This window comes from Sciurus vulgaris (genome assembly GCF_902686455.1).
Source record: "Sciurus vulgaris genome assembly, chromosome: X".
NCBI lineage: Eukaryota > Metazoa > Chordata > Mammalia > Rodentia > Sciuridae > Sciurus > Sciurus vulgaris.
The window spans coordinates 121,214,886-121,242,778 of NC_136471.1; the positions used below are offsets into that span (position 1 = coordinate 121,214,886).

Sequence of the window (27,893 nt, forward strand, 5' to 3'; positions counted from 1 at the left end):
TCCCTGCCTCTATTGTTTATTACTATTTAATATAAAGCAACTGGTGAGGATCTGCAATTCTTTTTTCTCATTTGTAAAAGGGAAAAAAATAATACCTACTATGTAGACTTGTGAGGATGATACCTGGCAAATAAACAAATTCTTTTAAACTTTCTTTTCTCTTCCAGTTCTTTCCCAGATGTTTCAATTCAATTTCTTAACATTTTAAGTTCATGACTATTTAAAAGAACGGACACAAATGTACTTATTTTAAGTTAAAAAAAACACTAAAAGACTTGTCCAGGGCTATATTTATTTTAAAAAACTAATATTTCATAAAGTCCATCAATTGGCATTATGTTGACACTTCACACTGCTATTTCTCATCATGATTTCAATGGCAATTAGCGAACAAAATGAGATAGTTTTCTCTAAACAATACTGTATTTATACTCATGGAGTTATAAGGAGCTTTAAAGATGGTCTACTCCTGCCTCCCATATTCTACTAATGACACGATCAACACTAAGGAAATTAAGTTTATTACTCCACCTCCCCAAGATCACTCTCATATTTCATGTAAGTGATTTGTATTAAGGTGTCTTGATTTCTAGTCCAGTAAAATATAGTATTATATTCATAATTTTCCACTCTATGAATCATGCTTAGAGAGTTTCCTTTCCTCCTTAACTCTGAAAGAGAAGATGTAGAAAGAAAAAATATTTAATAGAGATGGAATACTTTTTTTTAAAAATAAAATGGGACTTTGTAAAAGTAAAAAAAAAAAATGAATGCAGTAATCACCCCCTATCCATGGAGGATATGTACCAAGACCCACATGGGATGCCTAAAACCATGGATAGTATCCAATCCTATAGATACTGTGTTTTTTCCTATATAAACATATCTATGATAGAGCTTAATTTATAAATTAGGCACAATAAGAGATTAAAAATAACTAATGATAAAAGGGAACAATTAAGACAATATGCAGTTATAAAAGTGATAAGAATGTGATATTTCTTTTTCTTAAAATATTTTGTATCTTCAAAATTTCATTTAAAGGACACACTTTATGGCTTCTCTGTGGTATATTTGAATATCCAGGATCACTACTTTTGTGCTTTGGGTCCATTATTAAATAAAATAGGGCTACTTGAACACAAGCATTGTGATACCATGACTGTCAATCTGTTAACCAAGATGACTACTAAGTGACTAATGGGTGGGTAGCATACACTGCACAGATAAACTGGACAAAGGGATTATCCTTGTCTTGGGTGGAACAGTGTGAGATTTCATCACACTACTCAGGATGGTAAGCAACTTAAAAAGTACAAATTATTTATTTTTGGAATTTTCCATTTATTATTTTCTAATTATAGCTGACCACAAGTACTAAAACCATAGAAAGTGTAACCATGGATAAGAGTGTAGTAATAAGAATTTAAAATCATAAAGATTACTTCAAATAATTGTTACAAATATATTCTTAAAACTAATCCAACTTAGCTATAACACATAAGTTATAATGATGACATATAAACATGGCTATATCTGATATGGTGATTTTCATCTTCCCAAGAAAATAGCCATAAACTAGGAACTATGGATACCCGGGAGTAATCTATCAAATTTCCCAATTTTAAGTATAAAAATCACTATACAGACTAAAAATATGACCGCAAACCAAAAAAGCCATTGGTGGTCAATGAAGGCTTTGCCTTCTGAAACAGTTACATGTGTGGATGTGAAAAAGAAAAGACATAAAGAGCTAAATGTGCTTAAAGATCTTTAAGAAGATGCTATCCGAATTCAATTATGAATACCACTTTCTAAGATTTCTATTTTCCAAAATATCATTAATTGGCAAATTTATTCAATAGGGAGAAAGTAGAAACAATGAGCATGATATTGATGTTTAAGAACTGTGTAGTAGGTAACATGTTTCAAAGTCATTTTCCTGGATTTTGTGTCTTCCTCAACATTATTGATTTCATATATTTCCTTTCTAGAGATTTATTTTAAAAATCTCTTCCTTGGGTTTAATTTAGAATTAAAACATTTTTTTAACCAAGTGAACAAAAGAGAAGATGATTATCTTTATTTCATTCTAAAATTGTATGAATACATCTCACAGATATTAGGCTAATGTTAGCAATATCCAGTTATATATTCACCCTTCTAAGAATGGATGTGAATTATAATGAATATCAGTTTGGTTTGGCTACCCACCCCATGGAAAGGAAGATCTATTAAAGCCAGGACAAAATGGCAAAGTATGGTGGTGCATGCCTGTAATTCCAACAACATGGGGGACTGAAGCAGGAGAGTTACCAGTTCCAGGCCAGTCTCAGCAACTTAGCAAGACCCTGAGCAAGTTAGCCAGACTCTGTCTCAAAAAAATAAAATAAAATGTAGTTCAGTGGTAAAGTGTCTGGGTTCAATTCCCAGTAACAAACAAAAAACAAACCAAAACAAAACAACAAAAACTAGAACAAATCAAAGTGAAAACACCTTCTTGCATGAGCAGGTTAACATTGTAGTACTTATTATAAAACTCTTAAACTTCCCATAAGCCTAAGAAACATTAATTTGAGGGAGGGTGTAAAAGAATGCAATCAAAAGTAAATTATTACCAAATTAAATGGGATAATTCAGAAATCACCATTTTCAATTTTTTATTTTTATTTATAGAACTTCTTATCATGACAAACTCCTACTACATTAAGTCCTCCAGGTAAAAAATACCAAAATGTTCAATATCTGTTGAAATTCATAGATTCTCAGAGGTGGGGGCTACATTATCCATATCATTAGCTGTTTGTTGATGATGGCTTTGATAAACATGGTATCACTTACCAGTCCTTCACTTGGTTTGATGTTTGCCAGCTGAATCACTTCCAGGTGAGCAGATTGTGAAACCAGAGGATCTGATGACAGGGAGATGATGTGGTCACAGACCCCAGAAAGAGTTTTACACTGGAAGCAAAAAGAGAAAAATAGTTATGGTAAACTTATTGTAAGTAAAATTTGAATCAGCTTTCGATAATTTGTTTTTATGCAGTATTTTGGGATTCAACCCAGGAGTTTTCTACCACTGAGCTGCATCCCCACTCCACCCACTTTCTTGAAACAAAGTCTTGCTAAATTGCCCAGACTGACCTCAAACTTCTGACCCTCATACCGCAGCCTCTTGAGTAGCTGGATCACAGATGTTATGCCACCACATGCCTGGCTGTTACAACTTTTTAATGAGGAAAATAAACCAGTCAGTGTTTAACTGGCATAAAAAAGATATTCAGGTGAAAACTGCACATAATACAACAAATCTAAATTATGAATATAAGAACTACATGCCAGAATATTCATAAAAGTAATATATATGTATTATTTCTATTATTCAATTCATCACATCTGAAATGATTGTTTCTAAACAATCTTAAATAATCTGAGAACTTCCTGATAGCAGCCATCAAATTGAATTCAATTAAATAATGTAAAAAATCCTGCTGTTTTTTACTTCATGATTGGAAAAGCTAAAAAAACAGTTTGACCAAGGTCCTGGAAAAATGAGTCCTAAATCTGCTTGGTGAACTCTTCTTACACAATTTTCTAGGCTTTCCTGCTCAAGAATACCTTCGTATAAAGTTTTCCACCTTGTCCAGGCAAAGTCTGGCACAATCTCAATCTGTTTTATCAGCATTCTTTGAACAGTCTGAAAAATGTATGATATCTTATTCTGAAATTCTCTGAAGTAAGGATGATATCTGGCATGGTCTCACCTCAGACTATCTAGCTATCTATCTATTAGTTGAATGAACTGAAGCGCAAATGAGCTTTCATAATTAGTAGAGTGGCTTACTGAGAAGAGAAAGCTGGTGCTTAAGTTGGGATAAATCCATTCATGCTGATATAGAATAACAGATTTCAAATATGTTAAAATATGTTATATATCGTATGCTTAAGACTTAGACATGGTACAATCAAGAAAAAAGGGAAATATGAGTATGAAGCTTGGAATATATTTCCCTAAAATATGCTAGCTCTCAGATGCTTCACATATTCTTCTTATACTTGCTGAAGTCTGGTTTCCATCATTTGAGAATTTTCCCTTACCATAGAAGGAATTATTTTGTAGGCATCAAGGCATCTTCTAATCATCTCCAATATGTTACATTTGTGCTGTGATCACTGCATTAGTCTACTGTGAAGGAGACAGTACCCTCTGCCTGGTTAGGATAATAAAAACTCTACTGATTGCATTCTGCCCTGGTCTAGGCCTCCATCTGTGCTGGGCTCAGTTTCCTAACGCTACAGAAAATGTCAGGCTAAATTTCCCCCTGTAAGGGTACTAAGTTTTTTTGCATCTACTTCTTATGGTGGCACTTTTACTGTGACTATCAGCTCCTAAAGAGTAACTGCATGATACCAATACCCATGGAAAGAACATGAACTTGATATGAAAATGTGGGCAATTGCCATACGGAAAATGACTTACTATGGGCATGTAAGCAAGTTATTTTATATCTTTGAGGTCAGTCACTTTCCTTAGGAAGAAAATGAAATGAGGAAATAAAGATTACCTTACATGACTTGGAAGTTAAAACATGATAATATATTTTAAAAAGAGCCCATATGACTGCTATTCAAATAAGATATTAAATAAATGCCTATTTTTTCCTTGTTGTTTTCTGTACCCTCAAAGGGATCAATCATTATTCATTAGATGAATTATCCCATTATTTTTAATTCCATGACCTTGTTAACCATCTTACCATAACCAGTAACTACACAGGTCAGTCTAGCTGCATGGCCATGATGAGGGGTTCACGTCACTTTACTCACTCTGATGTTCAGTTCTCAGTGCTTTCATATACAATGAACAAATTTTTCCATGAAGAGCTTCTACAAAAAGTGTTAAGAGGAAAACAATCCCTAAATAGGTGACTCTACAGGAACCAGCATAGTGGAAGAGGGATCTGTGCAGTCACACAAGGCATTACACTTGGTTTTACACTCTACTGTTGCTGTTTTGGAATTCTTAACTGATTTTGTAAAAGGTGCTTGGCATTTTCATTTTTTTCACTCACAAATTAGGTAGTCCATTCTGGGATCATGTGTGTGTGGTGCACAGTTGTGTGGGTTTTATTTTTTATTTTTTTGTTCTAATTAGTTATATATGACAGTAGAATGCACTTTGACACATCATACATAAATGGAGTATAATTTCTCATTCTTCTAGTTGCACATGATGTAGAATCATACCAGTCATGTAGTCATATATATAATAGGGTAATAATGTCTGATTCATTCTACTATCCTTCCTATCCCATACCCCTTCCCCTCTTTCACTCGCCTCTACCTAATCCAAAGCAACTCTATTCATTCCTAGACCCACCCCTTATTGTGAATTAGTGTCTGCATATCAGAGAAAATATACCATATATTCCATAGTTTAGTTATGGCAAGTTAAGCCGCTATAAACAATGATGTTGCTTCATCACTGTAGTATGCTGATTTTAAGTTCTTTGGATATAAACCAAGGAGTGGGATGGCTGAGTCAAAGGGTAGTTCCATTCCAAGTTTTCTGAGGAATCTCCATAATGCTTTCCATAAAGGTTGCACCAATTTACAGTCCCACCAGCAATGTATGAGTGTACCTTTCTCCCCACATCCTTGCCAACATTTATTGTTGCTTGTATTCTTGATAATTCCCATTCTGACTGGAGTGAGATGAAATCTTAGAGTAGTTTTGATTTTCATTTCTCTAATTGCTGGAGATGGTGAACATTTTTTTTATATTTGTTGATTGATTGTATTCCTTCTTGTGTGAAATGTCTGTTCAGTTCCTTAGCCCATTTATTGATTAGGTTATTCATATTTGGATGTTAAGTTTTTTTGAGTTCTTTATATATCCTGGAGATTAATTCTCTATCTGAGCTACATGTAATAAAGATTTTCTCCCACTCTGTAGGCTCTCTCTTCAAGTTACTGATTGTTTCCTTTGCTGAGAAGAAGCTTTTTAGTTTGAATCCATCCCATTTATTGCCTTTTTGTTTTGTAAGTTCCTCTTGAGAATGTTCATCAGTGGCCATGGGGAAAAGAACAGAATGGCAGCAAAGCAGCAGCTACACAAAAACTGGCTACAGTTCAAATTGTATATTTGACAGGGGAAAATAGCCACCTTGGCAGATTTAAATCTTTTAACTCTTCCTTTCTTCTTCTATGTGTTTTTTTTTTTTTGTTTGTTTGTTTTTATTTTATTTTTATTTTTTTAAAATTTTAATTAAAAATCATCTATGTGGTTACATTTTCATTCTTATTTTCTTTTTATCTCAAAGGGGAAGAACATACTTCTAAGTTTGGAGGGTTTCTATGCAGGATACTTGGATTGATACTAATCTGGATTATTATTATCAGTATGCTAAAAATAACCTTTTGTGGTTTCTACAAATTGGCGCATATTTCCAAAGAATCCAATGTATAAATAAATAGGATGGTGATGGATGTATTTAAATGGCTCAATATGTGTACATTATAATATTCAGTACCTCATATAACACTCTGGTACTGAGTAATACTAGCTTTCCTATTCAGGCACTGGTAGGTTTAGAATTGGTATGGAAGAAGACTTTAGACATTTTTGGAGAAAGAAAATACCAATTAAATACACATATCGATTTACAAAGCATTTGCTAAGATTCTTCTTGAGTAATTTCTGGTTTGTTGAATGTCTGATGTCTGCTCTGTAATAGATGCTGCTGAGAATATAAAATATGAGTAAAACATTGATTTTAGCAGCAAAAGTTATCAGTATTTAATAAAGATCTTGAAAAACTTATAGAATTAGAAAAGAGAATCCACTAGAACCTGCTGTCTGTCACATAGATAATGTAGTAGGGTCTTTATAGTGCAGTGCTTGGCACTGGACTAAATAAGCCAATTAGAAGGGGTATAAATTGGTCTTGCTTTATATGCTAATTTTATACTCTGAATTGCATCATACACCAAGCCACTGCAGGAAACCACCCTAGAACTACAGCAGAGTTCCAGGATGGTATTTAACATATTCTTATAAAAATGAATCTGTTCAATTTCATATGAGATATTTCACTGTTATTCTAAAACACAATGTTATCTATCACTACCTAAGACTGTATTCTAGAAAAGAAAATTACAATAGAGCAAGAACTACATTTTTTTCTATTATTTAACATAATAGCACTGAAATTCTTAAAATTCTTGCTTGATTTTGACTCTTGGATCTCAACTTCTGTTTTAGATACATTTTATTTTGTATTGTTTAAAATCAATGTCTGCTTTAGATGAATGTTATACAACACATTTAAACTACAGAGTATAAAGAAATGTGAGTCAAACCTGCAAGTTTTCTTGCAATTTATACTGTAGTAATTCTATCCAGGATTATGATGGAAGACTGGTAACTGAATAACAATTAACAGACAGGGCTAAATTTGACTTAAGAAACTCTTAAAACAGAAAAGTGACATGTCTGGATTTAGTGATATTGTGTGTTTTTTTCCTACTGGGCAGTTTATATTAATTTCAATTCTGAATTAATATATGTAATCATATTTTTGGAAAGCTTTTTGTGTATATACATGTGTGTATGAATTTGGCTGGTTCTCCTGAATCTAAAAATTCCAAAAGGGAAAAAGATCTGAGCAGAACATGCTTACTTAAAATAGCTATTTTAAAAGCAAAATTTAGTCACTGTAGAGATTTAAAAAACAACTCTACATTATGAACAAATAATAAGAGATAGCCTTCTGTTATTATATCTGAACAGCATTCTTTCACTATCTCTGAACTGAAATACCTTTTGGATTAATACATGAAATGTTATCTATTGTATTCAAAAAGTACAAACAATAGTGAAAAACTAGAGAAAGCTAGTCTTTTGTTAACTTTGGAGTACACTCAGGCATTATTGAGATACTTAAATTATTTTTGTTTTAATCTAATTAAGTAGAGTACTGGTCAGTTATTCTTCAGAGTGTATTGGAGCAAATTATTGGAAATATCTTTAGATTTAAAAAAATCTGAAAACACATTTGACACAGGAAAGAACTCCAGGCTCGTAAAGTTACCAAAGACTTCACAGAAATAAATTTCCACTTTTCAGTTATCTATTTATATACAAGGATATAAAATATAAAACCAAGACAAATTAGGGAAACAACAGATGGATATATATTTCAAGATAGCCACAGTGATGGGAAAAGTACAATTTAAATGCAGTTTATATGACTTGGGTTTATTATTGATGGCATGGAAAACAGTAACAAAAGTTTTATTTTGACAAACAGTGTGTACATTTTAAATAGCTATTGATACAAATACTACTGCAATTAAAGTAGTTTAGAGAACAGAGCATGTTTTTATCTTATTGTTTGGTTTTGGATATCAGTATAATTTGGAATAAATACTACAACTCTGTGCCAATTTAGGATGAAATTTGCATTGTATTTGGAGAACAACGGGTGCACTGGTTTTACAAAACATTAAACATTAATTCTAACATTAAATAGTGAGAACTCTAAATGATATAAGCCTCATTTAGAAATATAATATGCTTAATTGCAGAATACTTGACAGAGTATCTGCTGCCCCAGAAGCAGTCAGTTGCCATGTTGTAAGAGATCCTATGGAGTGCTCCATGTAGGGCTCACCTGAGGTCAGGTCAATCCAGGATAATCTCCCTTTTGTTTATATTAAAGTCAAATGATAAGGGACTTTAAATACATCTGCAAAATCCCTTCACCTTTGCCATAGAACAAAATCTAATCATAGGGTAAAATCTATTACATTAACTGGTATTGATTACACTGAAAAATTGGCAACACCAGAAGCAGGAAACTTGGGGACCACACTAGAATCTTGTCTACAGATGCCAATGAAAAAAGAAAAGAAAGTCATTGAAATGATATGCTTGTATTTATAATCTTAGAATTAGATTTTGATCCTCTAGAGAGGCAGTGATAGTGCTGTGATACCACTTACTAGCTGTATTATCTCAAGCAAGTTACTTAAACCCTTCATGTGTCTGAGTTTTTTTATCCATTCAACTGAGATGAAAATAGTACCTATCACACTGCACTGTGATGAGGACTAAATGAAATAATAACTAATGTTTATTATATCCTAAAAATATTCTTCTAAGCCATTTATGTTATACAGACTAATTTAATCCTCAGAATCTCCCTAAGGAGATACTGCTATTATCTCTATAGAACAGATATAGAAATGCAGACACAAAGGTATTCAAAATTCATTCAAGTTCACCCAACTTTTAGATGACAGAGCCAAGCTACATCCAGGCAGCTTTGCTTCAGTTCCTGCTTCCTTAACCACTGTGCTTGGATCACTGCCTAACATGTTAGTTATCATATGTTTTAAAACTTAGAAAGCTAAACTTTAAAATAATATTACAGAATGAAAAATTTACTTTAATATAGTAATCACCTAAGAATGATGAGGTCAGTGCCAAAACAGTGAGAAATTATCAATCCCAAAATGTGCACCTTTGTTATAAGCAGGACACTTTCAATTTCTGTCCAACTATGTCCCTGAGACAACCTGGTCTGAACTAAAAGTTGGGACAATAGGTTCCACCACTACTTTAATTACTAATAGAGAAAGAGAGTAAGCTGGAAACCAGAACTGGCTCTGGAAAATCTATTTGTTTGTTTCAGGGAACAGACACAGAAAGGATTGTTCTGGGTCACCAAGCAGATGGATGATCACTCATTAGAGGGCATGCTACTTTCCAGGTTCAAGAATATTCCCAACATGGGCTGGGGTTGCGGTTCTGTGACAATGCACTTACCTAGCACATGTGAGGCACTGGATTGGATTGTGAGTGCCACATAAAAATAAATAAAATAAAGGTATTGTGTACATCTACAACTAAAAAATATTTTTTAAAAAAGAATATTCTGAACACAAAGAAATGATGACTGTTTTATTATGAATATGCTAATTAATTTGATTGATAATTATATATCATATACATGTATAAAAATATCACACTGTACCCCATAAATATGTACAAGTATTATGTGTTAATTAAAATTTTAAAAATAATAATTAAAAGAAAGAATAACAGCAGTTACTCTATCAGGGGATGAACTAAGATGCAGGCTGTTAGGGATATGATTTCATTTTGTTTTAGAAGTTATATTCAAATAGAGTAAAGAAATTCATTACAATTAGTTAAGTTTCTGGAAAATTCAGATATTTACACAGTACACATAACAGACATACACACATACAAATTTTATAGGCAAATAGTAATCAGACAGCAGAGAACTAGGAACAATGTCTTCACTTACAGTTAGGAAATGTGAAGGTGCCATACATGATTTTATGGAGGGAAGTGATAATTGAACTGTGCCAGTTATGAATTTATCAACTTTCAGTTCCAAATTCACCTTTCAGTGCTTGGTTGGTGATAATGGTCTGGATGAATTTAATCATTTCTTCCTTTATAGGGGCACAATGCTATATTTTTGTCAGTAGAGGGCATCGGAGGGACACTGCAGGAGAAAGGAGGTTTCTTTCCAGGTTTCCATGGGCGGTGTTTTACTTTTTCATGCTCCTGTTTAGAGTTCATCAGTGCTGCCTATGTGAGGACATCAGGTGGTGCTCTGCCTCAGCTGCATACCCAGATCATGCAATCTCTCAATGATCTTTCAGTCTCAGCCTGGTCTTAGTGGTCACCATCAAATGTTATCTTTTAACATTCTCTTGGAGCATCACCCCAACTCTTGAGAGCCCTCCCATTGGTACCACTTGCCTACATTCTGGAAGGTTCTTTCCTGCTTGCCTGACAACTAGACCAGCAATAACCTAAGCAAACTAATAAAGCTGTGACCACACTTTCTCAGCCTTGCTGAGGATATTCTACCTTTAAGATATCCTCTGGGTACTCTCCCTCTTTCCGAGGGCAAGGTTTGGGGTTCTCCTTATGTCTTTATAGGCACTTTCCATCTAGTTTAATAATTATTTATGTCAAACTTCCCCTGTTACTGTAGAGTTTCTGTCTCTATACTGATTCAATTACTTTGACAAAATTTTTACATTTACAGTGACTTGGCCATACTTTAAAAATCCAGTGTACTTGATTACTTATAGAGTGGTCTCAGATAAAGACAGTCCTCCAGTTTATCATTTTATATGGCCATACTTCTTTCTTGTGATTTTGTAAGTTTATGACCAAAGAACTATGGGATTTAGACTTTAGTACTCTAATATACCAACTTAATCAGAGAGCCTCATTTAGCTTGTTCACAGCTAAATGAAAAAAAAAAGTGTCAGAATGGAATCAAGACACAAAATCTTTCTACTCTGATTGCCCTTTCTACTCTACAACACTTTACTCCTCAGTAAAAATAAATACTCTTTGAGGACAAGGATTGTATCCTCAGAGTCAGTATGGTTATAAAAGTATTTTGCAATGAGTAGTATGCTCGGCAAATGCAATGTTACCAAAAATACTCATTAACTATACTGCCTTGCATACTGTTTATTTAAATCAGAATAAGAAACACTAAAATCAGATTATTGTAATGGAACATATTCTATTTATATACACATATTCTCTTTTGGCCCAGGAAAGACAAACATTATCTACCTCCATCATATTATATCTGGATTTCTCTTTTCCTGCATGGAAATTGGTTGTGAAGAAGTTAATTTACAGTTTAAATAATTTACAATGCAATTAACCACAAAAGAATCAAACCTGAAGATAATCTAATAATAACATTTAAGAAACCAATGCCTGTTTCAATAATCATGTTAGCATATCTCTTTAGGTTGACCACAAAGAGAGTGAAGAGGGCTAAGATGGAAGGATTAGATTAACAGTGAAAAAACAAAACAGCATCTTGATGTTTTCCATCTATAAAACTCTATATCAGAATTCAGGTTTTAAGAGAATGATTAGAATTTGGATGTTCAAATGCTGTGGTTACAACCAAAATATCAACCATACAAAAAATTCAGTTTGCCTTTGGGCCAAGATCACAGATTTAAGAGAAGAATCTGGACTATAATTGGCAAAAGCTGCCTTTTCACAGCATCAGAGACCTTCGGAAGATCCACATAAAAATGTTATGGGTTTTATGTCATTAGAGTGCCACTGCTTTCAAGAAATCTCTAAAGATTAAATATTAATATGATCACTTTTATTTCATTATAGAGCATGCTGCTATTCTAGTATTTAAATACATCCTCAAGGTTCTGGATGATTAGAAGAGGAAAGCTATGCTTATATAAATGATATCATAGAGATATAGGAGCAAAGACTAAAATGTGCTCTTTACTTTTTCCTTCAGGCTCCTCTCACATTTATCTGTGGGCTCTGTGTAGTTTAGGCTATTTCTTTACTCTGGTTAGTAGGGAAAACACAATGACCTCAGTGTGGATGTGTTTAGGAGTAAAGGATTAATAAATTTAAAGAAAAAATTATGCAGCATATTTATGAAATAAAACAAATAGCATGCCACAATAAAACTAATCTATTATCAAACCTAAATAAGTGAAGAAAAATAGCTTTGAGAAAAGAAAGGAGAAAAGAGAGACGATCCTCAAACTAGAGCACTGTACAGCTAAAAGATTATCTTAACACTAATATAATAAAATGAGCATTCAGTGTATTTATTCATCCCATTATCTTTGAAAAAATGATAGGGTAAAATGCTAGCATAAAGTGAGTACCACATATAAGACCACACTGTCAGTTAATGTAAAAGATGTATTCACATTCACAACAGCCTGATTTAAACAGTGTGACTTTAATGATTACGCCAGACCTGGGATTGCCATGAGTTTATCAAAGCTGACAAATGCTCCAGGTTTACCAATGACAGCAGTAGGGCTGTGACAAGCAGATTAAGTCTGCTAAAAGCCCATGGTCTGAAATGGCTTCTTGAGAGTGCTTATCTCTTCAGATGCAAAGGCTGCAGTGAAAGGTGGGAGTGAAGAGAAAGTGGAGTAGAGAACTGAAGAGAATTCCAGATTGTCTGTCACTGATTCTCTATATAAAACAAGGATCTGTGCAGAGCAAAACAGATGGTTTCCAAAATGCTAGGGAATGTGTAATCCAGGACAGGGTCTAACTGAGGGAAATATCACATTAACAGAAGTTAAATGTAATACATTTTATCTTTAGTTAATCATCACTAAGATAACTAGCACATCAATAATATATATTTCTTTTGGTCCTTTATGATTATACTCTCTTGTCTATTCCATTATATTTAATAGTAATTTCCAAAGAAACCCAAGCTGTTAAGTCAATTTTTATTTATTCTTACATTTTGTATTAATAGACATCCCTGCCCAACACTGTAACCAACTTCCCTTCCCACCAGGCCTTTTGTCTTCATAGCCCCCTATTTTTTAACTTTAAACAACAAAAACTTTCTCCAATTTTAGAGATGAGAAAAGTGAACACAAAAATCTAGTCTAAACATTGTTCAAGTCACTTTTGACTATTTTACTATGTGTCATATAAAATTCTTTCTTAAAAGTCATCAGAATTATAAATACACTAGAGTTAATATGTAATTTTCTGGTTTTTTTTTCATTGTAAAAGTATGGTAAACTGAAAAAAATTGGAAATACACTTGAAAATAAAAAAAATCAGTTCTTATATTACCAAGCAAATAAAATAAATTACCATTATTACAGAATAGTCCCTTTTCCAGTTTTCAACAGGATGATTACTCTGTGTTTATAATGCTTTAATTAACATTAACATTTGGAATTTTCCTTTAATATTGGAATATGGATATTTTGGGTATATTCAAAAACATAATTTACTCATAAATTACATATTCACAATTTTAGACAGTAACTGTAAGTAGTAAATTTATACCCTATGAATGTACTATAGTTTACTGAAGCATTACCCTTTTACTACTTTTCATTATTAGATGTAATGTTTCTATAAACACTTTCTATAGAAAATATTATTGTGTCCTGAAGTTTATTTTAGATTACATTCCCAAGACAGTACAGCCATATGGATTCTGGAGCCAGATTGCCAGAGGTTCAAATCTGATCTTAAATCCTTCCTAATTGTGTCACTTAATAAAAGTCACTTAACCTCTCTGTGCTTCAGTTTACTCATCTGTAAAATGGAGTTGAGAGTAATAATACCTCATAATGTTTCTGTGAGAACCAAATGAGTTAATTTGTATAGAGCACTTAAAATAGTGCCTGAGACACATTTTAAATACTACGCAAATGTTAGAATTAAAGTTTCCGACACTTTAAATCACCTAAAACTTGCTTTTCAAAAAAGTTTTGTGAATATACATGCCTATCAATACAGTATGTCTATTCTATTTTCATCAGATTATAATCAGCATTTGGATATGTTTAATATGTATGTGTGCACATGTATTTGTGTTTATGATTTGATGGGCAAAAATTTGTGTTTCATTATTATTTTCCAGGTAGTCCTTGTTTTCTGAGGATAGTTGCCACTCGGAAGCACTGAAAATCTTTGTGATTTAATACAGGGATGCAGAGTTCCCTTTAAAACTATAAAAAACCTATGATATATGGATAAACTTTCTGATTTATCATTAACAAAACTCATTTTAAAAACACTCATATATACTTTTTTGTGCCTTGCCATCTGATGTGATTTTCTTATTCATCTCTAGTCCATTGTTACTTTGAACTTTCCTTTTCTGAAACCCAACTTCTTTTCACTTTACTTGGTGAATCTTAGTCAACCATATTTCCACAAAGGTACCTTAATGATCTTGCTGATATAAAAATATTTTTGTGGTTTCACACAAGTGATAATTTAATTAGATATAAACAATTTTGGCCATTGCATTTCTTTCAATGATTTACAGATTTTGATACATTATCCTCTGGCAGTTATGACTTCAAAATAGAGATATGAATACAATCTAATTTTTGTTTCCTTGAAGCAAAACCCTCTTTCTGTTTCCTCTGGTTGAGTGATTGCAGGTTTTTTCTTATTTTTTCCACTGGAATTTTAAAATATTACCAGAATATAACTTGAAGGTTTTATCTTTCCAATACATTTTCTAACTTTGGAGTGTATTCCAAATTTCTACTTCTAAATTATTCTACTATGTCTTTTGTTTCCTATTGCATTCTTCCTCAGAAACTAACCACTAGTTGATAGTGGGTTAACCATAATCTTACAGCCTTTATCTTCTTTTACTTTGTTCCTTTTTCTTAATTTACTAAATATCCTAGTATTATATTATTAAAACCCATTTTGTGTCTCACTGTCTCAAATTTTCCGCAGTATCTGATCTGCTATTTATTGCTTTTAGCATGGTTTAATTTCTATTTCTGTGTTAGTTTTACAGAATTATTTTATTAGTTCATTCTGTTGTCAGTTTATAGTGGGCTTAGCTTCTTTATAGTATGACATTTTTAATCATTTGTTTTTAAGTCTCTGAGAACATTAAACAAATGTTCTTAATAAGCCTACATCATGGGGAAGAATTTCTCTAATATATGAAAGGATACTTCACCTTCTCTTTCTCATTCTTCTTCTTTACTCATCCTTAAATATAGATCTAATTCAGGAAAAGGCATCTCACAGCTGTCCTCAGTTCTCCAACTCAGTTTGCCTAGGCATTGAAGGACACTCTGATGCTTGCATTCCTGTATGGAATTCCTACAGTATAGCAACTTTTTGTAAATGATCAATCCTCTTTCCTCTTGATAATTGCCTCCCCTATTTCTGGAAAAAATAATGATTCAGTCTGTTGCATAGTTCTTCAAATTATTTTCTTCACTATAAATAAACTTCTTTTTTAAACAAATGTTATGGTATATCTACAATTTGAAACTTCTCTTTGCTACTTATGCAGATTTTGATTTCAACCAGTATCAAAATACTACTTGTGATCCACAATAATTCAAAACTTGCATTGCCACTCAGAGCCTGTTAATTTTCTCCCAAAGTTCCATAAAATTTTGAGGGAATTCTGCTTTCTAAAATTATAACCAATAAGTAGGTATTATTTTGTTTTTGACATTAAAAACAGGCAATGAGACATATGATGGTGTGTTTTGTTGGACTATATATCTCTTGGGCCCAACTTCACATCTTCTCAATCCACTTTTTCTCCAGTTACCACTGTGGCTATCTACTTTTGCTTTCTACCTGGGAGCTCGCTGGTGCCTCTGGCAACCTAGTAGTATGAAAGAGTTAACCCCCCAAAGAATAACCTTTGACCAATGGGAGAATTGGATTAGAATCAGTAGGTAAATGCTCCCTCTTCAATCTTTGACAGGTGGGTTGGACAATTTTGAGGAACACTCTATAGGGCTCCTCAGAAGGCCCTGATGAAATACAACTCCAGTTCCTTACAGCAGTGAACCACTCCCGAATTCAAATTGATTCTCGCTCCCAGTGTTATTTCCATTCACTGGCATCACTAATGTACATAAACTACCTACAGAAGTTTTGTCATAAGGTATGTTTTCCAGAAAGAACTGAGGCTCAAATGATCATATCAAGTACATATTAACTTATCTTTGAAAAGGAGTTACTATCATTACTATTTTAGTTAGCATTTTCAAGTGTCACAGAAATAAGGAAAACATTCAAATTAACTAATAATTTGATTCTAAACAGGTTATATCAAAACTCAGTCTTTTTTATTTTCTGGTGTACATAAACAAAAAAGAAAAAGTTTTTTAAAATGTGAATAATACAAACCTAAATAAATAAATGCTGGAAGGAGAATCATCAATTATAAAGCTCTGCCTAGAAAACCTATTGTTTTCTCCTAGAAACTATAATATGTAAAGTGTATTAATAGTCACATTTAACATATTAAAAATGAAGTCTCAGAAACAGATAACTTGAGAGATCACTGAGATAAAATAAAACCAGGATTCATACACTGTTTTTTAGACTAAAAGTGATCTCCTCTACACTGTAAGAAACCTAGAAACATTACTGTTCTGAAAATGTTGCTGTAAAGAAAGTATTTTAACATTATATACCAAGTAGTCTGGCACACTATTTTATTATTTAAAAAACGAATTCTTATTGTGAGTAAAGGAACACACAAGTATACATACAGTCTTTGATTGGAGGCTGGGACATATTTACATAAACCAGAATGGGAAACAGAATAATAATATGAAAATATAAGCACATTCTGAGCTGAACTGACTGATTAGTGACATTCACTGCCTCCATCATCATAAGATTTTAAAATTCTCACTAGCTGGAACGCAAAATTGTCCACGTTGGCATTCACTTTTAAACTTCTTCAGTATTATTTATGCTGTCACTCATTTCTAATAGCAAATAGCTCAGAATCTGGCACACAAGAAAGAGAAGTAAAATGTCCAAAAACTAATGATATGAGTCCATTATTAGGAATTTAAGTGAAAAATTAAAAATCATTTAAATATTTAAAAATTGTTAAAAATGAAAAATATTTTAAATGATTTACAAGTTAGTTTAAAGCCTGGCTGTTGTTCACTTTAATTTTTAATAAATTTTCAAACATCATTTTATAGCATTTAATACTATTTATTTATTTCCTATTAAAGTTATGCAATTGTACAAGAGCAATACCACATTATTCCTTTCCTCATTTAAATTTGTTTCTATTTTTCTTCACATGGTGAACTCTTCTTCAGGAATAAGATTTCACCTTTTTTTTCAGTCCTGTACAGATTCTTTTTCTATGAACTTCTTACAATTCCTTGGTTAACATTTGAATATCAAGTATGAATGCACATTTGTTACCTACTGAAACTATTCCTCTATGTAAAAGATCATGTCAATAAATGTAAACACATATACCAAACGTATATTAAGTAAGAAGTCAAGGCAAAGAGAAATCATGAATATAAATTAGAACTTAGGATGAAATTAATAAATCAAATAAATACCATGAGATGTATTTGACAACTATTTCAACATTTAGTTTCTAGTAGCCAGTGCATAAGGAAAAGTACAGCTATTTTCAATGTCAAAACAGAAGAGATTATAACTGATAAACTTTATAAAGAGAAAATGGTAATACACATTGACCTCAATAAGTGCCTTAAATTAAACACAATGAAGAACCCACAGCAGCAAGCCAAAGTTTAGTGGAACAAATTCAATACCCTGAAAGTAATAGTCATCCTAGAACTCCATGCCAACGAAAATTACAGAGGAAATAAAATGTAGGAAGAAGGGTGTGTTCAGGTTCCTTAGTTATTGAAACAAATGGTATAGTTAGTAACTCTGAGGTCCATGGGACATGGATAATATAATTCATAAAGTCTCAGAGAACTGAAATTTTTAGCAAATACCATATATGGAATGGGCATGAACATTGGTATCAGATTTGTTTTCAAACTCAATACCACAACAGCTTGATATTTGCCACATACAGGTTCACTGTCTATAAAATTACAATTAAGTGAGGTACAGGTTGAGTATCCCTTATCCAGAATGGTTGGGTGTTTTGGATATTGGATTTCTTTCAGATTTTGGAATATTTGTATATAAATAAAGAGATATCTTGGTGATAGGACCCAAGTCTAAACATGAAATTCATTTATTTCATATGCATCTTATATATATAGCCTCAAGGTAATTTTACATGATATTTTAAATAATTTTCTATATGAAATAGTTTGTATACATTGAACCATCAGAAAGCAAAGTTGTCACATCTCAGCCACTCATGTGGACAATCTGTGGTTGTATGACCTCACCATCATCCCTGACACTAAATTTACATGCTACCAATAAGCAACCATTTTCTTATATTTATTCACACATAAGTACATAACAGCAAAAAGACACACAAGTGATACAATGAAAAAAGAATGTGTTCAGGGTAACTAAATCAGGAGAGTTAGTATATCCAAAATACCTGTATTAACTGTTAACCAACAATAATAAACAATGAAATATTTTCAGTCTCTTACCTATGTTTTGATTAAAAGGTTACTGTATATTGTATTTTATTATTTTAGGTGAGAAAAAACATTACTAGCAGTTGAAAGAGCAGGAGGGATGAGGAGGCATTGTCCTGGATAGTTTTTTAAAATGTTTGCTTCAGAGTCATCTGCCTCATTAACACTTGTCTTAAAAGTCTTTCTTTGATTTTATAAACTGTCATAATCTCTTGTTCTGTTATAAATACTGAGTAACTTTATTTCTTCAATAAGCCCACTACACATTTTTACCATGACACCTATGAACAATTTTTTTGCAGTGTTAACATTGTCATCTTCAATGACACTATTATCATGATCATTGAATTCTGAACAATTTTGGTTGTTTTACCAATAGTCAATGAAGCTTCACTATTGATGGTAAGACCCCCTTTGTTATTCACTTCATAAATTTCTTTATTGCTTCATGTTAGCAGATGTTTTATTACCACAAATGCTTAAAAAAATAATGTTGTGTCTTTCATTAAGTCTCTACAACTAGCTTGCTGAATAGTTACAGTTCCCTTCAATTTTCAGTTCATCTTGATAGATATTTGCTGGTTTAATGTTCAGCATAGCATTAAGTGGAATGGGTTTCCTATGAAACTGACGGATCCTCTCTTTCAATAAATAATCTAGATCTTCATTTTTTTGCTTTTTGCAGTGTTTTTCTATTTTTTCATTAACTTCTCTTTGTCACTTTCAGCATAGAACTTCAGCATTTTATTCTTCTGTTTTTTCATATCACATGGGTAGTCATTCCAACACCACACTCTTCTGTAAGAGGTTTCACACACCACTGTCCAATTTCTTCAACAATTCAAATTTCTGTGCTATAAATTAATAAAAATTATTTTTCTTTTTTTCACTGTTACCCACAGGTGTATCTGCAGACCTTTTTGAAAATTTCAACAATAACTTTACCCCACAAAGCAGAGAATAAGCACCAAAAAAAAAAAACAAACAAACAAAAAAAAAAAAACTGCCACAGTGAATAATGTATGTAGGTCTTGGCCACATGCATGGCATCATGATGAACCTACAGTTAGCATATTTGGATTGCACACATTCCATTTTATTTCTTCTTGTGGCCATGCTTCTGTGGAGAAATCCAGACATGCATGGGAAAGACATATCACAGCTAAAGAGGAGGGAGATTTTTTCCTTTGGTGATATTGGAAAAAAACTCGTTTGCCTGGGCTTTAAAAAATATTTTTAGTTATAGATGGACATAATACCTTCATTTTATTTATTTTTATGTGGTGCTGAGGATAAAATCCAGTACCTCACACGTGCCAGGCAAGTGCTCTACCACTGAGCTACAGCCTCAGCTTGCCTGGGTTTTGACTCTGATCCATCATATGAGGTCAGGTATGGTATTTTCCACTTATAACATCATGTCAGTGTTCAAAAAGATTCAGATTTTGAAGTGTTTTGGATCCTGGATTTTCAGATTAGGGATGCTCGACCTATAATATGCTTATGGAACCTAAACTAATACTTGGAACATACAAATCCTAAAAAAACATTAGTTTATTTCTATTCCGTAGAGTCTGTAAGTGAATCAAAAGGAGGTTGGTGGAATTATTTTCCTTCCTGGACTAAAAAAGAGAAGAGTACATTAACTGTCCACTCCTGACACCATCCTAATATGTCACAAAGGCCATCACTACTGCATACTGAGAGGACGAGTATTACTCAGTGTTATTTAAGTGGTAGATAACACAAAAGGAATAGTAAGGCTGTAGCACTGATATTGTGAATCAGTATTTTCCCCTTACAGATTTAAGTAAGACATGTCTTAAATATTTGCTTTTCTAAATATAAAATAATATTGTTTTATAAATAAATATTAAAACATTTCAGAAATATAAACTTATAAGCTGAAAATAGGAATAAAAGAAGCACCTGACAGGGGCAGCAAGTACTATGATCTTACACAAGAGGTGAAGAAACTGTTAGGAGAGACCAGCATCTATCAAGAAATAAATTTACATACCAAAGTGGCCAGTTGTTCATTAACAAGAAAGGAGATGCCTTCCCACAAAGTATAATGTACTCATAACTCATTTAATAAAATGTAATAAAATGTCAGCAAATTATTTGATTCGTTCAACAAGTATTGACAAATTACCATTTGGAAGGTTGTTTGGTGAGAATAAAATCAGAGTGAAGGAAGTTTGATTATGTTATAAAGTTGTTCATCCACGTTGGATTGTGTAGAGGGAAATGAGGGGAGGGGAGGGGGCAAGGGGAAGGAAAGATGGTGGCATGAGACAAACATCATTACCCTATGTACATGTATGATTACACAAAGGTGTGACTCTACATCATATACAGAGAAATGATAAGTTGTACTCCATTTATGTACAATGAATCAGAATGTATTCTGCTTTCATGTGAAACTAAATAGAACAAACAATAAAAAAGTTGTTCATCCAAATGATGACAGAATTGAATTACCCCTATTTTAGAACAGAATACATTTTGCCAATCTCTTTTTGTGACAGTGGAAAAATTTTATTTTAAATCATCTTTTCTCTAGATTGTCTATTTTTACTGTACTCCAAACTGGCTAACTACTAAAATCTTCAAATATTATATCTCTACTATACACAAAAGAATACCTATAAAAATGTTTTAATACCTCTGTAGATTTACTTAAACATAAACACTTAACTGATGTGGTCAGTAGATTTTTAAATTTATGGTTCACTTCTTTTGCAAGGTTTAGCCTTTTATTTAATTACTTAGTAGAAATAGTCTAATGAGATGAAAATAAATCCAAGTATACTTACCACATGAAGAATTTTATTCTCTGTTTCATATACAGTACAATCCTAAAAAAGAAATGTGTGCGTTAGTTTCAAAAAATCAATCATTCCCCTTAAAATGTTTTGTAAGAAATTGCACTATAATTTGAAAAATCCTAACATTTCATATAAAAACAGAAATATGAACAGAAAAAAAACTGGACTGCTATTTACCAAAATATAAATAGTTGTTAGCTTGCATAATCAATTAAAAAGGATATTTTTATTTTTGCTTAAGTATAGTTACTAATTTAACAAATTTTAAACATATATAATAAAGGAGAATATACATTAAGTACACTTTTAAAAGAAAATTGAAAAAAATTATTATAACTATTTTCCATCTAAACTTTTACCTGTGATAAATATGTTTTGTTGGAAAATCTCAAAGATTTCAAACACCAATTTATTATAGATTAGAACAGTAAGAAATTAATATTTATTTGAATAGTTACATCAAAATTTTATACTTTTACATTTTCAACTACTGTGAACTATTTTATATTATATTACACATGTAAAATTTATATGTTAATACCAAGTTTATAGTTATCACCTAAATTTGATCCCCTGAAATTACAGAAACTTATTCAAAAATTCCACCATTAATGAAACCACCATTGATCCAGTTAGCCCACTCCTCAGTCTGCACCCAAAGGACTTAAAATCAGCATACTATAGTGATGCAATGACATCAATGTTTATAACAGCTCAATTCATGATAGCAAAGCTATGGAACCAAGCTAGGTGTCCTTCAACAGATGAATGAATAAAGAAAATGTGGTATATATACACAATGGAATATTACTCAGCCATAAAGATGAATGAAATTATGTCATTTGCTGGCAAATGGATGAACTGGAACATATCATGCTAAGTGAAATAAGCCAGTCCCCAAAACCAAAGGCCAAATGTTCTCTGATATGTGGATGCTAACCCACACAAGGAAGCATGGGGAGAGGAAGAACAGAAATTCATTGGACGGGAAGAATAGAAATCCACTGGATTAGACAAAGGGGAATAAAGGTAAGGGAGGAGGAAGGGAATAGAAGGGACAGTAGATTTAATCAGACATAACTTTCCTAGTCTTGTATTTGAATACATGACCAGGGTAACTGTGTGTCACTTACAACCACAATAATAGGATCCTAATTAGAATAAGTTTTACTCCCTATAGGCATAATGGGTCAAAGTATATTCTACTGGCATACATATCTAAAAACAACAACAAGAACAAATATAAATGCAAACAAAAATTCCACCATTTCATTTTTTTAACCTGCAACTGACTGAAACATAATAAGAAGTAATCTAACAAGTTGATCTTTGCTTAGAAACTTAATGTTTCTATGGCTCAGTTTCCTAAATAAATTTACAAAATGGGCATGATATGTACTAGTAGTAGCCCAATAACCGTTTTGTGAAAATGAGAAAATGAGATAAACTGAACAGTACAGAAACTGATATACAGGAAGTAATATTTTAGCATAATTGTTCTGTATCATTAATTTTTAAAAACCATATTTACTTCAAAATATAAAATTAACTATTATTTTGCAATTTTGAAAAATATACCCATATTTCACAGTACTACATAGTTTAAGGAATGATAATCCATTTCATTTTCCCTGAATTTTTTTAAAAAGGAATTTTGTTTCATACACTTTTTTATAATGTTATTTCCCTACAAAACTTTTCTGAAGAAGTATGCATTCATATCAGAGTCAAAATTTTCTTTTATGCAGGCAAATTTTTATTTTTTTTCTTTCTTTTTTTTTTATTTTATTGTAAACAAATGGGATACATGTTGCCTCTCTGTACATGGCGCAAAGGCATACCATTTGTGTAATCATAAATCCACATACAGTAATGTTGTTTGATTCATTCTGTTATTTTTTCCCCTTCCCCCCACCCCTCCCACCCCTCTTTACCCTCTATACAGTACTTTCTTCCTCCATACTTGCCCCCCTCCCTAACCCTAACTCTAACCCTAACACTAACCCTTCCCTCCCCACCATTATGTGTCATCCTCCACTTATTAGCGATATCTTTCGTCCCTTGTCTTTTTGAGATTGGCTTATCTCACTTAGCATGATATTCTCCAATTTCATCCATTTGCCTGCAAATGCCATAATTTTGTCATTCTTTATGGCTGAGTAATATTCCATTGTGTATATATACCACAGTTTCTTTATCCACTCGTCAATTGAAGGGCATCTAGGTTGGTTCCATAGTCTGGCTATTGTGAATTGAGCAGCTATGAACATTGATGTGGCTGTATCTCTGTAGTATGCTGATTTTAGATCCTTTGGGTATAGGCCAAGGAGTGGGATAGCTGGGTCAAATGGAGGGTCCATTCCAAGTTTTCTAAGGAATCTCCACACTGCTTTCCAGAGTGGCTGCACTAATTTGCAGCCCCACCAGCAATGTATGAGTGTACCTTTCTCCCCACATCCTCGCCAACACCTGTTGCTTGTATTTTTGATAATCGCCATTCTAATTGGGGTGAGATGGAATCTTAGGGTGGTTTTGATTTGCATTTCTCTTATTACTAGAGATGTTGAACATTTTTTCATATGTTTATTGATTGCTTGTACATCTTCTGTGAAGTGTCACAAAACTCAACTCAAAATGGATTAAGGACCTTGGAATCAGACCAGAGACTCTGCAGATTATAGAAGAAAAAGTAGGTCCCAATCTTCAACATGTCGGCCTAGGACCAGACTTCCTCAACAGGACTCCCATAGCACAAGAAATAAAAGCAAGAATCAATAACTGGGATAGATTCAAACTAAAAAGCTTTCTCTCAGCAAAAGAAACTATCAGTAATGTGAAGAAAGAGCCTACAGAGTGGGAGAATATCTTTGCCAATCATACTTCAGATAGAGCACTAATCTCCAGAAATCTATAAAGAACTCAAAAAACTCTACACCAAGAATACAAATAATCCAATCGACAAATGGGCTAAGGAAATGAACAGACACTTCACAGAAGAAGATGTACAAGCAAATTTTTAAAAGAAACATTTAGGTCTGATTAATTTCACAAACTCACAGAAATATTTAGGATTAAGTCTTGCCTTTCTGATAGGCCTTATGTGCAAAAAGAGAAGTTTGCTACAAATAGTCATATATATTTCTGTATATGCTTACTTACACAAAGTCAATACTTAATAATTAATTCTAAATTATATAAACAGAGAAGCCAAGGCAAAGATAAAGCATTTATATTTGGAAAATGCACTTGTACTTACATCTAAATTTATAAGAGTTCAATTTTATAGAAATTAATTTTAAACACAATTACATTGGGAAGAGATGAGTTGGGAAAACCTGAGAAATTGCCCAGATTCCCTATGCTGCTTCTATAGCTTGCTTTAGCTACACATTTCATATGTCTACCTTACCGGAATCACAGGATATAATTTTTTTTTTCACAGGATATAATTAAATGTTCAACTTCAAAGGGATCCTTTTCCTCAAGGAAAAAAGTATATATGATCTAAACATATATACTACTAGTAGTATAATAATCACATAGAAATTAACTATTTCAAGTTTCTTTAAAAATATAATAATTTACTCATACATCCCCAGTGTGATATAACAAAAGGGACTGTTAAAAGAATCTTAATCTGTTTCCAGTAATCATATTGCTTGTTAGTAGTAGTGTTATTGTTGCACTGAATCTATAGTGTGTGCTTTCTAAGATGAAACAATTGAACAATTATGTGACTGACATTCAATCACTCCTGGTGTCACTGGTAAACATATTTGGCACAGGGAAAGCAGATACATATGTGTGACTGAAGAAAACCCTTGTGTTTATTGATGTATTATGTATGTATATGTACATATCTTAGCTCTGCCCACTGAAAAGGCAGAGGAACAATGACCAAACTAGTGATAACAAACTTCCACAGATTGTAATTGTGAAATATTATTTCCTGGGCTGGGGTTGTAGCTCAGTGGTAGAGCACTTACCTAGCACATGTGATGCACTGGGTTTAATCCTCAGTACCACGTAAAAATAAATAAAGGTATTATGTCCATCTACAACTTAAAAAATATTTAAAAAAAGAAAGACCATATCCTAAGTCTTCTTGAAAAATGGCTGATTTGAGATCTCGGATATAAAATTTGCAAGGTGAGTTTGGACTATATTGTGATGCAAGATGTAAGTAAGCTACTAAAGACTACTAGGGTAGTGTCAATAGGATTCAGGAGTCCATATGAAGAGACTGCCATGGGTAAAGATGCAACAAGATGCAACAATGTGAGCATCTAAAATGATAAAAATGCAGTGATGGAAATATAGTATAAACACTATTAAATATTAAATACATTAATATATCCTATGCATAAACATTAAAATTTAAATATATGAATTGTTATGCTTTGAATATGAGGCGTCTCCAAAAGCAGAGACAATGTAGCAATATTCAGAGGTAAAATGATGAGATTATAAGCGCTGTAATCTAAATGGTAAATTAATTCATTTGATGAATTAATAATCTGAAAGGACTACTATACTGGGTACTCACTTCAGGCAAATTGTGCATGGGTGAGGAAGTAAGTCTCTTGGGATGTGTCCTTGGGGACCGTATCTTGACCCCCTGGTATTTCCCTCTCTCTGCCTCCTGGTTGGCGTGAACTGAACAGCTTTCCTCTACCATACCCTTCTGCCATGATTTTCAGTCTCACCTTGGTCACAGAGCAAACCTCTGAAACTGTGAGTCCAAATAAACTTTTTCTACTCTAATTTTTTCTTGTCAGATATTTTAGTAACAGTGATGAAAAGCAAACACAGAAATTTGTACCTAGAATTGGGGTCACTGTTGTGACTGACCTGACCATGTGGTTCAGATGACTTTGGAACTGGTTTGGGGAAGAGTTTGGAAAAGTTCAGAGATAGAGGCTATAGAATCCTTAGAATGTTGTAAGCAGAGTTTAACAGGTGATTCTAGTGAGAGTTCAAAAGAACAGAATGCTGATAGAAACACTCATAGTAAATGTGTGCATGTGAGGTTTCAAAAAAGAATGACTCTATTGGGAACTGGAGTAGAGGTCATTTATGTTACTTCTTGGTAAAGAATTTTTCTATATTTTGCTCATGTCCTGCAACTTTCTGTTAGGCTGAAAGAAGGCCTGGAAAATCATACAAAATGTAGCAGGGTCAGAATCTCTGCAGGCAGTCATTGAGAGGGTGATGAGTGAAGCTGTGTGAAGAAAAGCAAAGCTGCAGGGGCAACTCCCACCCCAACTCCTAGATTAAGAGATACCAGTTTCATAGAACATCTGCTGGAAAAAACTGCTGGCTTCAGACAGAACCAGTCTAAGAGAGAGTCTGTAAGCACTGAAACCAGCAAGCCATAGGAGCAGGGCTGTCCAAGCCCTTTGGAGCTCACATCTCACCAACATGTGCTCCAGATTCTGAACATGAGGTTATAGAACCTACTATTTGCCCAGCTGGGTTTCAGTCTTGCTTTGGTCCCATTACTTCTATGTCTCTATCTTGCCCTTTTGGAATGGAAATGTTCACTCTGTGTCATTATATATTGATGAATATAACTTGCTTTCAGTCTTTATAGGGGTTCATAGCCAAGACTTGGCCTTAAGTATCAGAAAGACTTTGACTTTGCCTTCTGGGCAACACTGAAACTGTTAAGACTCTGGGGATTCTTGAAGATGTACTAAATGTATTCAGCATTGGGAGATGGTCATGAGCTTTTTGGGGCCAGAGTGGAATTTTATGGTTTGAATATGAGGTGTCCCCCAGAAACTGATGAGACAATGAAGCAATGTTCAAAGGTGGAATAATTAGATTACAAAAGTTGTGAACTAACTGGTAGATTAATCCATTTGGTAGATTACAAATTTGAAAGGACTACTGTACTAGGTGATCAACATAGGCAGGTGGGGCATAGCTTAGGGAAATAGATCTCTGGGGTTCTGCCCTGGGGAATTAGATCTTGGCCCCTGGTACCTCTACCTTCTCTCTCTGCTTCCTAGTTGCCATGAGTAGTGTTCCTGTGCTACACCCTTCTGCCATGATGTTCTGACTCACCATGAACCCAAAACAATGGAGCTGGCCAATCATGGACTGGACCTC

The 27,893-nt window shown here is 33.1% G+C and overlaps 1 protein-coding gene across 5 annotated transcripts in view; it reads right to left on the bottom strand.

The window, feature by feature from the left end:
* CNKSR2 (connector enhancer of kinase suppressor of Ras 2) overlaps positions 1-27,893 on the bottom strand; it is a 283,644-nt gene that overhangs the window by 147,080 nt on the left and 108,671 nt on the right. For all 5 annotated transcript variants that reach the window (XM_079122826.1, XM_079122825.1, XM_079122824.1 and 2 more), the window contains exons 5-6: positions 21,768-21,809; positions 2,842-2,961 (exon numbers count right to left, since the gene is read on the bottom strand). In XM_079122826.1, the coding sequence (XP_078978952.1) occupies positions 2,842-2,961; positions 21,768-21,809 (162 nt within the window). The remainder of the gene's footprint in view (positions 1-2,841; positions 2,962-21,767; positions 21,810-27,893) is intronic.